Source organism: Spermophilus citellus, assembly GCF_964194105.1.
Source record: "Spermophilus citellus genome assembly, chromosome: 8".
NCBI lineage: Eukaryota > Metazoa > Chordata > Mammalia > Rodentia > Sciuridae > Spermophilus > Spermophilus citellus.
Genome location: NC_138189.1, coordinates 127766144 through 127779028, shown reverse-complemented (window position 1 = coordinate 127779028; position 12885 = coordinate 127766144). Strand labels below are relative to the sequence as shown.

Genomic DNA, 12885 nt, shown 5'->3' with positions numbered 1-12885 from the left:
GAAATCCTCAACAAAATTACAGGTTTTCTGCAGATGGTAAACGTTCCCTGAAACATGCTATGTTTAACACGTAACTTCCAGAAGTTACTTAGCTTGGGACAGTGTAGAAGCTGAGAAATGCCAGCGATGCCTGCTTATGCAGGGCATTCTCTTAAGTCATTGCTCTATTTTCAAGGATTGGAATTACCCTATTCCTTCATATCACAACTGCTTACCCAATATTCACAGATGTCTCCTCCATCTTCTTACTGATCCCACATACTCAGTGAGCCATTAAATCCTATGGATTCTGCCTCCTTAGTTTTCCATCATGTTTTTCCTCTTTTCTGCATCCCAGCCTTCACAGCCATAGTTTTGTCTTTGTTACACAAACTATCCCCCCACCCCACCCTTCCTGTAATAAATTCTCAACAAATTCTCTTGGACTACATCTGCCTAATGTGGTCACTGTTGCTTTAACATCCTTCAGCCAATCCCCAGTTGTCTTCAGAATGGCATGAATCTGACCCTGTCTACTTTTCCAACTTTTTCTACTCCTCTTTTCTGTCTATGGATCCTATCCATACCAAATTACCCAAAGATTTCCTTAAGCAATCTATGCTTTCTAATACTTGAGTAACTTCGTTTACGATGCTGTTGTCTGCCGACTGCATGGAATTCCCCTTTATTTCACTTGTTTCTTTCATACCAGACTAAACTCCATTTATTTATTCATTTATTTATTAAATGTAGTTCCTTTGAACCCTCCTCTCATTTCATTTAGTTTTTTTCTTGTTCCTTATCTAATTGTTCCTATTTGTGAATGTTATATGTTCCTTTTCTTCCATTTCTTACTTCTACACTAATCTGAGTTGAATCGTTATTAAGATTCTACATTTGTCTCATAATATTAATTTTATGTAGATTCTACATTTATCCTTTCCTGAAATTTAAAATGTGGTGTATATGGTATACTATGGGAAGGAGGTGTTGTGTTTTTTTATATGAAAAATATTCTCATCAGAACTTAATTTGGATATTCCAAGGTCACAAGAGAAAAAGAGGGTTCTAACTCAAATGATTTTTTGGAGCTTGTTGCCCCGTGTGTCTAGGCTGACAAACAGCTCTCAACCAAAGGAAGCTCAGAGTAAAATGACCTGTTGGGTCTATATGATTCTCTTTGTTCTCTTTTACACCTTTTTGATCTAAATTGTACCTGTTATTGGGTATTCATTGTTATGGATAATGCTTTAGGAACTTGTTCTGATTGGGTTGATTTAGGACAATGATTGTTATCCATATTATTTCTTTTTTTAAGTATTTTTTAGTTGTCAATGGATCTTTATTTTATTTATTTATATGCGGTGCTGAGAATCAAACCCAGTGCCCCACACATGCTAGGCAAGCTCTCTACCACTGAGCCTCCACCTCAGCCTCTGTATATTATTCTTGAATAACTTGATTCTGTTTATGACTTTGATCTTCCTGCTTTCATGATTTCTGTCTTTAATTTCTTCTGTCCTTTAGAAATACTTCAAGGCTTTTCTCAAAAAGAAGATCTAGTTCTTCATTTGTTCATTGTTAATTTTAGCCCCAAGACCAGGCTGGTAATTAAAAGACAGCTAATGTAATAGGAGCAATTTTGAGTTCCACTCTTGAACCCATCTTTTGAAGCATTATTTTAATCTACCTGATTTTATTCATAAAATTCAAATCCAGAATTTATTTTATTCTTCTCATCTGTAGAAACAATTGTAAATAATAAGCTATTTTATATTGTTTCGACTTTTGTTTTTTCCTTGTCTACAATAGAGTACTTTTTGAAGTCTTTTTTTAACATTAATCTCAGTTTCAGCATTTATAGCTGTTTGATTCTTTCCTAAATATTAAAATTTTTTAAAAGATATTTAAGAATTTTCCATTTTTATTCATACTCTTATTAATTAATCTTTGTTGTCTTTAAGGCAGTATCTTTTAAACTCCCTTGTAAACTGCCTGTTTTTCTTGTCATATTGCCTCATTCATTTATTGGTTGGCCTATTTTCCCTGTTCAAGTTCCTTTGATGCTCCCTTCTCTATATTTCATTGTAATAACCTTAAAATCTGTCTGTTGTTGCTCTGTATTTCTTCTTTTGCTTGCACTTAAATGTCTTTATTTTTTAGCATTTGAAAAAAGCTCTTGGTGCTATTTAAATACTCTTGCACAGTCACTATCTTGTAAGTTCATGCAGTGACATGCAGGGTAATTTTCACACCATGTGTCACTTTATTTCATCTGTCCTGCTCCAACTGGGACATCTACATGGGTCAGCTATTGACTTTGCCTTTCTTCTAGTCCTTTAACTTAGCTTCATTTGGAAGCTGTTATCTTCAAAATGAATTCTTAATTTATATGGGACTACCAGCTCATTACAAATAATCTCCATTTTCAAGGACTTTAACAAAGGATAGAGAACTTAGATTCTTAATTTTGTTTTATTTTAGACTTCCTCCATAGTATATAGTAGTCTACAAATTTTCATTTTAATATCAGTATACATTAGAAATTGATTTAAATAAAAATTTACTCTTTAGGGATTATGTAAAAAACTCCTTTTGAGACCCTAATGAGTGGCAAAATGCCTAACAGCTTTATATCTTCTCACTGCAACTTTCTTCACAAAGCTGCCTGTAGGCCAGTATAGTATTCTTATTTCCAGATTATTTAATTTTTTGAAGAGTATATGATTACCTTTATTGGAATATAGGTTCTGTAAGGTCAGTTTCAAAACTTGTTTCAGGTGTCCAGATTTACCTTAATTTGCCTCATATCAGTATCTTACTGCCCTAGCTTCCTGGAAACAAGCAAACAAAAACATTTCCTCATTAAACCTTTGGCCCTCCTGCCTTTCTGTAACTGTTATTTCTTGGGGGGAAATGGCCACTCAAAATAACAGGTGACGTTTCTTTGGTTTTGCCCAGTTTATGAATCTACTTTAATGGACTTTGGCTTCTTAACTTTCAACAGATACTAATCTGGGTTGCTATGGAAGGAACCACATGCTTTGGTTTGGGAATAAATTCAGTGTCTCTGATAGGGAACATCCTGGTCTAGAAGAAAAGTGTAAGAATGAGTGACCTAGTTCTTTTATGTTATTACCATTTCAAGCAATTATTTCTTGCTGATTTTTTTTCCTCCTTAAAATCATCATGTCTCCTCCAGTTAAACTTTTCTCTTTATGTGATTTTCATCTCCTAGGACAATTTTGTATGTTTTCCCCGTAATAGTGTTATTTCTCTTCTATTCTTAACCTGTACTTTTTTTTTCTTTTTCTTTTTTTTCTTCCCTTCAGTTCTGGGGTACTCTACCACTGAGCTACATCCCTAGACCTTTTGATTTTTCATTTTGAGATACAGTATTGCTGAGTTGCTCAGACTGGCCTTCATCTTGGGATCCTCCTTCCTCAGCCTCTGAGGTAGCTGGGATTATAGGCATGTTCCCCCATACCTGGTTATTATACTTTTTTATTATAATTTTTCTATGTAGTTAAGATTTTTTCTACTTTTTAAGAAAAAGAATTCCTTTAAAAAAAAATAAAAAGTTTGTTCCTAAAGATCCTTAGTTGATGAAAAAAGAGAATGTGTCAGGAAATTAGTTTTAATTTAAAATGGAAAAATATATGATTAGCAGGTTTATGTATGACAAAAGGGCTTAAGATATTTTAATAGAAAAGAAACATTCAGAGTATTTTCTATGTAACAGAATAATCTCATATTTATTCCAAACATTTTATGTTTGATTATATGTTTAAATATAATTGAGTTTAGAATTTAAAATACTCAAAACTATTGATAGATGCCTATTTAATGGGATTAAAGGAAAAGGGAATTTACCTTTTATTTCATGCATTGTTTTAATTTCTATAACCAACATTAATTCTATAATCAAACCTTTGAAAAACATAATAAAGAGCAAATTTTTAAATTATGATACTATATTTTTAAAATATTTTTGGTAAGTTTTAATGGTGAATATGTTGATACGCTACACAGTTACCTTTAAAATGTATTATTGAATGATGAAAGCCTTATTATAATTTTCTATTTCCATCAAAAATTGTTACTTGGAGGGGCTGGAGTTGTGGCCCAGTGGTATAACGCTTGCCTAGCATGTGTGAGGTATTGGGTTCGATTCTCAGCACCACATACAAATAAATAAAATAAAGGTCAATCAACAACTAAAAAATATTTTTAAAAAAATTGTTACTTGGAAACTTATTTTCATGTATTTTGAAATTAAATACATTTTAAAACATTTTAAGTTTCTATATCTTCTGTATTATTATTTCAGGTGTAGAATAGAATAACATAATTAAACATCATGCTAAGTAAAAGGAGAACTCAGTAATCTGTAATTTCCCTCTTTTTCTCTTTCCCTTCCTCCTGCTTCTTTCCCTTTTCATTCTTCCTTCTTTCCCTTCATTCCTACTTTATAGACTCATACACAAGAACTACATAGGGGGAAGACAGACTAAAACAAAGCCTTTGAAACCCAATAAGAGCATAGAATTTTGGTATTCTTTGTTATTCCTATATTAACAGTTTTAATATTATTCTTAAAACAATGCCAACTATCCCTATTATGTCCAATAATTTTTCCAAACTTAAATGTGAGAATTCATCTGACAGTATATAAATTAGATGAATCTTAAAACTTCTCTGATTAGTAATAGTTTTTAGACATGTCTGGTAAATTTGCTTTGTGTCCTGATAAATTGCTAAAGGGCTGGCAACTTTCGGTTTGTTAGGTTAGTTTACTTGAAATTAAAAATACAAAAGACGGGCTGGGGCTGTAGCTCAGTGGCAGAGAGTTTGCCCAGCATGTGGGTTCAATCCTCAGCACCACATAAAAATAAACAGATAAAATAAAGTCATGCTGTCCATCTACAATTACAAAAACAAAAAGACTTATGCTACATGTTTAGCATTTGTATTTTGGATTGCTATATTTGTTTTTCCTTTTCTCTCCCTCTCCTAAACAAAGTACATCTTTCCATTTTTAGTGTACTCGACAGATTATCTCTGAGAAGCTAGGCCGTGGCTCAAGAACTGTGGATCTTGAACTTGAAGCTCAGATTGATATATTAAGAGATAACAAGAAAAAATATGAAAACATTCTAAGACTGGCTCAGACATTGTCAACCCAGCTTTTCCAGATGGTGCACACCCAAAGGCAACTTGGAGATGCTTTTGCTGACCTGAGTTTGAAGTCTCTAGAACTCCATGTAAGATTATTTAAAATAGCTATTAGAGATGGAAGAAGGGCTGGGGATGTGGCTCAAGTGGTAGTGCGCTCGCCTGGCATGCGTGCGGCCCGGGTTCGAGCCTCAGCACCACATACAAACAAAGATGTTGTGTCTGCCGAAAACTAAAAAATAAATATTAAAAAAAAAAATTCTCTCTCTTTCTCCTCTCTCTCTCTTTTAAAAAAAAAAAAAAGAGAGAGAGAGAGATGGAAGAAAATGGTAATGGGAATAATCCAAGAGGTGATTTGTTACATTTATGATTTGCTGAATTCTTAATACAGTTGGAGTTTGTTTGGGTTTTGGGGATTGAACCTAGGGCCTTGTGCATGCTCTACCACTGGTCTACAGCCCCGGCTTTATATAATTGAAATTTTGAGACATTCTTTTAAGGTATTTCATGTAATTTTTTAAGACTGTCCAACTGACTTTAGTCAGCATAGTAATCCATTTGTACCCTAGACTATATGTCAGCTGGAGTTTTTCGGAAAATGGAACTTTGGTAAGAGAGAAGGAAAGATATTCAAGCAGCCTAGAAAGAAGTCATGTGTGTTTTGGTTTTGTTGTAGTTGTTTTTGTTTTGTTTTTTGGTGTGGGCATATCTTGTGATCTCTTTTATGTCTAGGTGTTTTTGTTTTTTTGTTTCTTACTTGAAGCTTACTGGTACAGACATCCCTTAACTACAAACTTCTAACTTGAAGAATTCAATAAGTTAAAACATTAAATCCCTTTGTCCTAAAACCTTGGACAACAAAATTTCGCTTCAGATCACAATAATGAAAAATACTGAAACTCAATTTTGACTAAGCCATTAAACAGGCAGAAATAATATTTGGGAAACTGAATGTAATAACAGCTGCAATTACTGAGTACACAATTTAAATGGAACAGACTAGGTACTTTATATTTATTACATGTATCTGAAATAAATGGGACCAGAAGTATTTGAGATTTGGGAATTTTTCAGATTTTGGAATACATGCATACTGTACCAGTTGAGTATCCCTAATCTGAAAATGTAAAATACATAATGCTCCCAGATCTACAACTCTTTTTTTGTTTTTTCGCAGTGCTAGGGATCAAACCCAGGACTTCATGCATGCTAAGCAAACACTTTACCGCTGAACTTAAAGACTACATCCCCTTCCCCAAAATCAAAAACGATTTGAACATTATGTAATTTAGCTACATGGAAGTAATTTTGGCACAGACATTGCATGCAGAGAAGGCAAATTTGTATGTAGTATATCTGTTCCACAGATATGTTCCAGAATTTTATAATATAATATATTTAGTTATAATTCATGTACCATAGTTTATCCTTACAAAGTTGCATTCAGAAAGTAGGCATTTATAAAAATCATTTTTATCTCCTTTAAGAGATTTTTGTTTTTTCTGCTCAGTACATTCAAAAAGATGTGCATCGATCACCACTATCAAATTCCGGAACATTTTCTCATCCCAGAATGAAAATGCACATCCATTCTTTACTTCCTTTGGTTCCTGACAAGCATTAATCTATTTTATGTCTCTGTGGAATGACATATTATGGACATTTGATATAAATGGGATTATATAATATGTAACCTTTTGAGTCTGACATTCTAATTTTATTTCCTTTATTCCTCCCCCCCCCCCCAGTGGAATTGCTGGGTTATGTGGTAGTTCTTTTTTTACATTTTTCTAGGAACCTCCATGCTACATACCATAATTGATATAGTAATTTATCTTCCCACCAGTGGTGTATAAGAGCTCTCTTTTGTCTTCATCCTTACCAGCATTTCTGTGTGGGGTTGTTTGTTTTGTTTTTTGCTTATAGTATTTCTAACTGGGGTGAGATGATAACTCGTGGTTTTGATTTACATCTCCCTGATAGTGATGTTGCCCATTTTTTCCATGTACTCCTTGGCCATTTGTATGTTGTCTTTTGAGAAATGTCTATTCAGATCGTTTGGCCATTTTTTTAATTGGATTAGTTGGGTGATGGTGTTATTGTTTTACGTTCCTCATATATTCTAAATTTGAATCCCTTGGCGAATATAGAATTTCTCTTATTCTATAGGTTGTCTTTTTGTTGATGGTTTCCTTTTCTTAGTGTTTTAATTTGATATAATGCCATTTGTCTCGTTTTGCTTTTCAGATCTTATTCAAAATATTGTCTATACTGGTGTCTTAAAAGTGTTTCTCCTATGGTTTCTGCTAGTAGTTTCTTAGTTTCAGGAGGTCTTTGATACATTTTGAGTTGATTTTTGTATATGATAAGAGATAGAGGTCTAGGTTCATTCTTCTGCATATGGATATCCAGTTTTTCCAGTACCACTTATTGAGGAGACTGATGTTTTCCCAATATATGTTTTTGAGGCCTTTGTCAATGATCATTTGGCTTAGATATGTGGATTTATTTCTAGTTCTTCTGTTGGTCTGTGTATCAGTTTGTATACTGGTACATTGGTATTTAGAAATTAAATTTTTAATTCTAGGAATTGCATTAACCTTCTATCTTAAGTAGCAGATTAGAACTATAGCCCTACTCCTGATGTAAATATGCTTGATTATTTTATGTTTATTTGTAATTGCTAAAACAACTTATAATAATATATAAAATATCCCTATCTGAGAATACTAAGAATTGTCAGCAACTCAAGTTTGAGTCATACTCTTATTTTCAGTGCCAAAAGTTTATTTACTATAATGTATATACATAAGTATATCCATTTCTTTCTAATTATTGTGTTCTAATTATTTTATATCATTTACTACTATAGCTTATGTGCCTTATTATAAAAAATTAGCTTTTTATTTTAGCCGTTTGAAGTTTCAAATTATACATTAAAATCTTAAGTATTTGTTTTTGTTGTTCATAGTAGTGGGGATTCAGCCCAAGGCCTTGTATGCTCTAGGCAAGAGCTCTCCCACTAGCTATATCTTCAATTCTAAAATCTTAAGTTATAAACACATTTCCCAGAATTACAGGTGGGATTTATATTCATGAAATAAAACAGTGTCACTTTACTCTTCCTCTCTGCTTTGTATTTAGGCCCATTGTTCTCATGTGTAAATTTAGGATTCCAAATTCTATTATATAATTTTTCAATTTGCTGAAATTTCATCTTCCTGTGATTTTGTTTGTTTGTTTATAAAAGAATAGCTCTCTAGGTTATATACATCTTCCTGTGGTTAAATTGGGGTTGTGGCATTTTGAAGGTTTAATGTGTAATTGTGGGTATTGAGAACTTTTTAGAAATGAACACAGTACTACAGGGAGGGGTATCATGTAATGATACATAGTTTGTTGAACAGTGAGTAGAAAGGGTCCTTTTATCCACTATTGAATTTATCTAACTTCCATATTTTTCATCCTTTTATTTGTTGATTTTTGAATTTTGCCCTTTTTAATGAATATCAAAGGAAATAGAGTTGTAATATGTTCTATTAATATTTTCTTTTTTGTGGAGGGCAGTACTATGGATTAGATTAGGGGCACTTATCTCTGAGTTCCCAGTCCTTTTTATTTTTGGTTTAGGGCCTCTCTGAGTGGCCCAGGCTGGCCTTGAATTTACCATTCTCCTGCCCCAGCTTCCCAAATTGCTAGGAGTTGCTTGGATTACTGATATCTGCCACTGTCTCTGGCATGTTAATATTTTCTAAAAGTTGTAAAATTGTTTTGTCCTGTACTCTTCTATTTCCAGTAACATTTATTTAGACTTTGTGTATAATCTGGCTTATAGAAACTTGTCACAAATCTTCAGCTGTCCTACCTTTCATTTTAGTTTTTACATGTACTAATTGACATTCTTTTAATGTAATCCTATATCTACCAATATTTGCAATCAAAGTCTATACAGTTTTGAAAACCAAATCCAGTGTAAAGAGTTGCATGGATCTAGTTTAAATAGAAAATACTTTTCGCATAAGAAAAATAATTTTAGTTAGGTTTTTTTTTTCAGGTGAAATTGATAAATGTTTTATAATTAACTGGAGAATTCTCAAGATGAAGATTTATCATACAATAAAACATGATCTTTTGGAGTTGGGGGGTGTAGTTCAGTGGTAGAGTGCTTGCCTAGCATGTATGAGGCTTGGGTTTGAGCCCCAGCATCACAAAATACGTACGCATACACATATAAATGTATATGTGTATATACATGTATATATGATCAGTATTTTAATTTGGTCAGATGTGTGTTCCTCAGTAATCTGTTTTAATGAAACGTGGACTGGGAAGCTTCCTCTGCTAAATATTTAGGGTTAGTTTTTGCCGTGTCTGAAGGAGTCGTGTGTAATGTTTGCTGAGCTGATGTGGTTTATTCAGAGAATGAACTAAATCTGGTGTTGAGTGATCCTTCCTCAGCTGTATGCATAGATAGGCTTAAGCTTGGGAGTCAACTGGTCGCTAAGTTTACACAGAAATGTGTCTTGTTAATATTTGTACTTTGAGGAGATTCAGTCAAAACATAAAAAATTACAATATATTTTATGTCTGAAAGTTTTAACCAATTTTTACCTAATTTGGTTGTAAAAGTTAGTTTCTTTGATTAATAATCTGCTATATTTTTCTTCCTAACAGCTGTGCTTATTCTAGTACAAAGTAGTTTAACTTTTAAAAATCATTTATGTTTAGCTATGCATCTAAGCTGATGACAATTTTGGCTTATTAAACTTTTTTGATAATGAAATAGCTAATTGTGATGTAAATTCTTATATATTTTAAGACTGAAAGAAAAACTTACATTGCTAGATTTCTAAAGAAAATATTTTCTCATTAGTGATATGTTTGTGATTTTCAAAGTCATGTCTACTAATTTACCACTCGGTAAATTAAGATGACTTCTTTATTTTAGGAAGAATTTGGCTATAATGCAGATACCCAGAAGCTGCTGGCTAAAAATGGAGAGACTCTTCTTGGGGCCATTAATTTTTTCATTGCTAGTGTGAACACGTTGGTGAATAAAACAATTGAAGATACATTAATGACTGTGAAACAATATGAAAGTGCCAGGTAGGTATAAAGTTTCTCCATATTGTCTATTTTACAGATGGCACATAATTCTGTTAAAATTTTGGTTGCAAAGAACAGAAACCAACTCTGTCTAATAAGGGTAAAAAAAGAATATACTGGAAGATTATAAGATAACACACAGAGCTATCATAAAGGGAGGAAAACAAAATTCTGGAAATAGGCAAGAACCAAAGCCAAATAATGCCTACGAGTATCTGATCAGTACCCTGATTTTTATGCCCCTGCTACTTGATGGTACCACAGCTACCAGAGTACTTTCCAATAGACCTCTGAATACTTGATTCATTGCCTTGGGAATGTCCAGTGGAGCCTTGGTAGTGTGTCTAAACTTGCCTGCTAGGGAATAGGGAAATGGAGGATCTCCCAGCTCCACCTTCCTTAGAAGAGCACAGGCCCTGTGTCCTTCCAGGACCCCTTAAAGCATGGCCTAAGATTACCTTTTATCCTCATTACCACTTTCACCTGCATTACCTGTGTTTCCCAGTGGGTAAGCAGTCCCACTGCTCCACAGCAGCTAGACCTGCACTGTCAGTTCCTCCTGAATACACAAGCTCATTTCTGTCACCAGGATTTTGTGAATATCATGTGTGAATACCTGCTCCTGATTTTCATTTATCCAGGTTGACCAACCTTCAAACCCTTTTCATGTTTTATTTTATATTTTGATAACTATTTATAATGAGCATTTTTATACATTCCATTTCATTTATGTACATATATATAATTTCCCTATCAACCATTTTGTTAGGTGCACAGCATGCATATTAATAAGTATTTATTAATGCCAAAAAAGTAGCAAACTTGTAATAGTATTTTTCAGCTTTCAATTCCAGGCTCAGTTTTTTCCCTACATGCCTTGTCACTTTTATGTTAAGTATCAGTCTAGTCGCCTTTGAGTTCACCCGCTTCCTGAACACTTAAAATTATTATTTTCTGTTATACTTTTCATAGCCTAATTAAAGAAGGGTGCAAACTTTAATATTGCTTTTTGATCATTTCACAAGAAGAAATTCTTCTGTCCCATGCTGTATCTGTAACTTTCAGTTTAACATTAACATAGGAAGTTCTTATTGACTTAGACATAAGTGAAGAAAAACAGATGTGATTGGTTAGAACTTTGTGGCTTATTTAGGTTTAGGTCTTGGGTTTTTGCTTTTCTTTATTGTTTGAATTATTTACTAACATGGTATTAAAATTAAAAGGTGGGAAAAAAGAAAAAGAAGGAATTTATTATCTTTCATTAACCCTGAAGGAATTTATCAAGAAGATACCTTTAATGGAAACCCCTTTAGTAACACTGCTAGTAATTGATTTTCCAGTCTCCATCTAAATCCTTTCATGCACTTTTTATTTTTCAAAGAAAACATTGTGTACATGAATGAAACATTTCAGTTCTATAAATTCTGTTTCTTATTCTAAGTTTATCTTTTCCTTACATAATGACTTAATTTGTTCATAAAAATATTTTTTATTGCTTTCATCATTTTAAGCTTCTTATTTTCTAGTCTTTTTGATTATTCTTATATTTATGAGTTTTGAAGGTAAAAAATTATTTTGTAATATTCTAAAAGTAACCTCCACCATCTCCCATTTAGGAATCATATGAATCTGATTAGTTTTTCAACTTCATAATTATCTGTCTACCTATTCTGAAATAGTAACTGAAATATGTCACTTAACATATAGTGTTTTTTTCTTTAGCCTTTTTTTTCCTTTTTGCAAACCTTAAATATATTTTTAACTTTTTCTTCAAGCTTTATTTCTAATATGACTTTAAAAATATTAGCCCCTATTTTAAAAAGCAAGAATTATCAGATAAGCCACTGTTTATACATAAAACAATTTATATTTTATTACAAAAGAGAAGTAAGGAGCTACAGGTTACATGCTTTGCTCTCAGTAGTCAATTTCAAAGCCAAGACAGGGACCCATTTTACCCTTTCACATTTGATCAGTAGATGTTAAGCTTGAACTAGATTAATCTAAAATTTTAGACTGAGAGTGTAGTTCAGTGGTAGAGCACTTGCCTGGCATTCACAAGGCCCTGGCTTTAATACCCAACATAGCAAAAAGAAAAAACAGTGGCAACAAAAAGATAGTAATAAAAAATAAAATGAAATTCTGTATATAATTAGGAAAAATGATTTTCACATTTTATAATGAAAAGCCCAACTTAAAGTATAATATGGTATAAGATCTGAGCATATATAATATTTAGGTTTGTTTGAAACTTCTAAACAAAATTATAAATCAAGTTCTATGTACTTGATAGCCGGTTACTTAAAGGAAGCCTCTGACAACCTCTTTGTGTACTTTACAAACTAACAGCAATCTCACTTCATAATTTATCCTTTTTTAATTCAAATTACAATATATGATCTTATTCATTAAGCTTAGCTCGGGATTTGACTTTTTATGAAGTACCAAGGAATTGGCTACTTTTAACACTGAAACATTGGTTACCAAAGGATAATATTCAAAAAGAATCCAAGATTAAAATTTTTCAGTATCTGAATTTTCTTCTCTGTCAAAACCAGAATTTACTGACTTCTAGGGCAAAGGTCATCTATTTGATCAGCACAAAAAATGGTAATTTAGGCGAAT

General features: G+C 32.7%; 1 protein-coding gene across 9 annotated transcripts in view; it reads left to right on the top strand.

Annotated features, from left to right (window-relative positions):
- The window catches only part of ARFIP1 (ARF interacting protein 1), a 114073-nt gene that overhangs the window by 75466 nt on the left and 25722 nt on the right, over positions 1–12885 (top strand). For all 9 annotated transcript variants that reach the window (XM_081303984.1, XM_081303986.1, XM_081303983.1 and 6 more), the window contains 2 exons: positions 5022–5243; positions 10103–10260. In XM_081303984.1, the coding sequence (XP_081160110.1) occupies positions 5022–5243; positions 10103–10260 (380 nt within the window). The remainder of the gene's footprint in view (positions 1–5021; positions 5244–10102; positions 10261–12885) is intronic.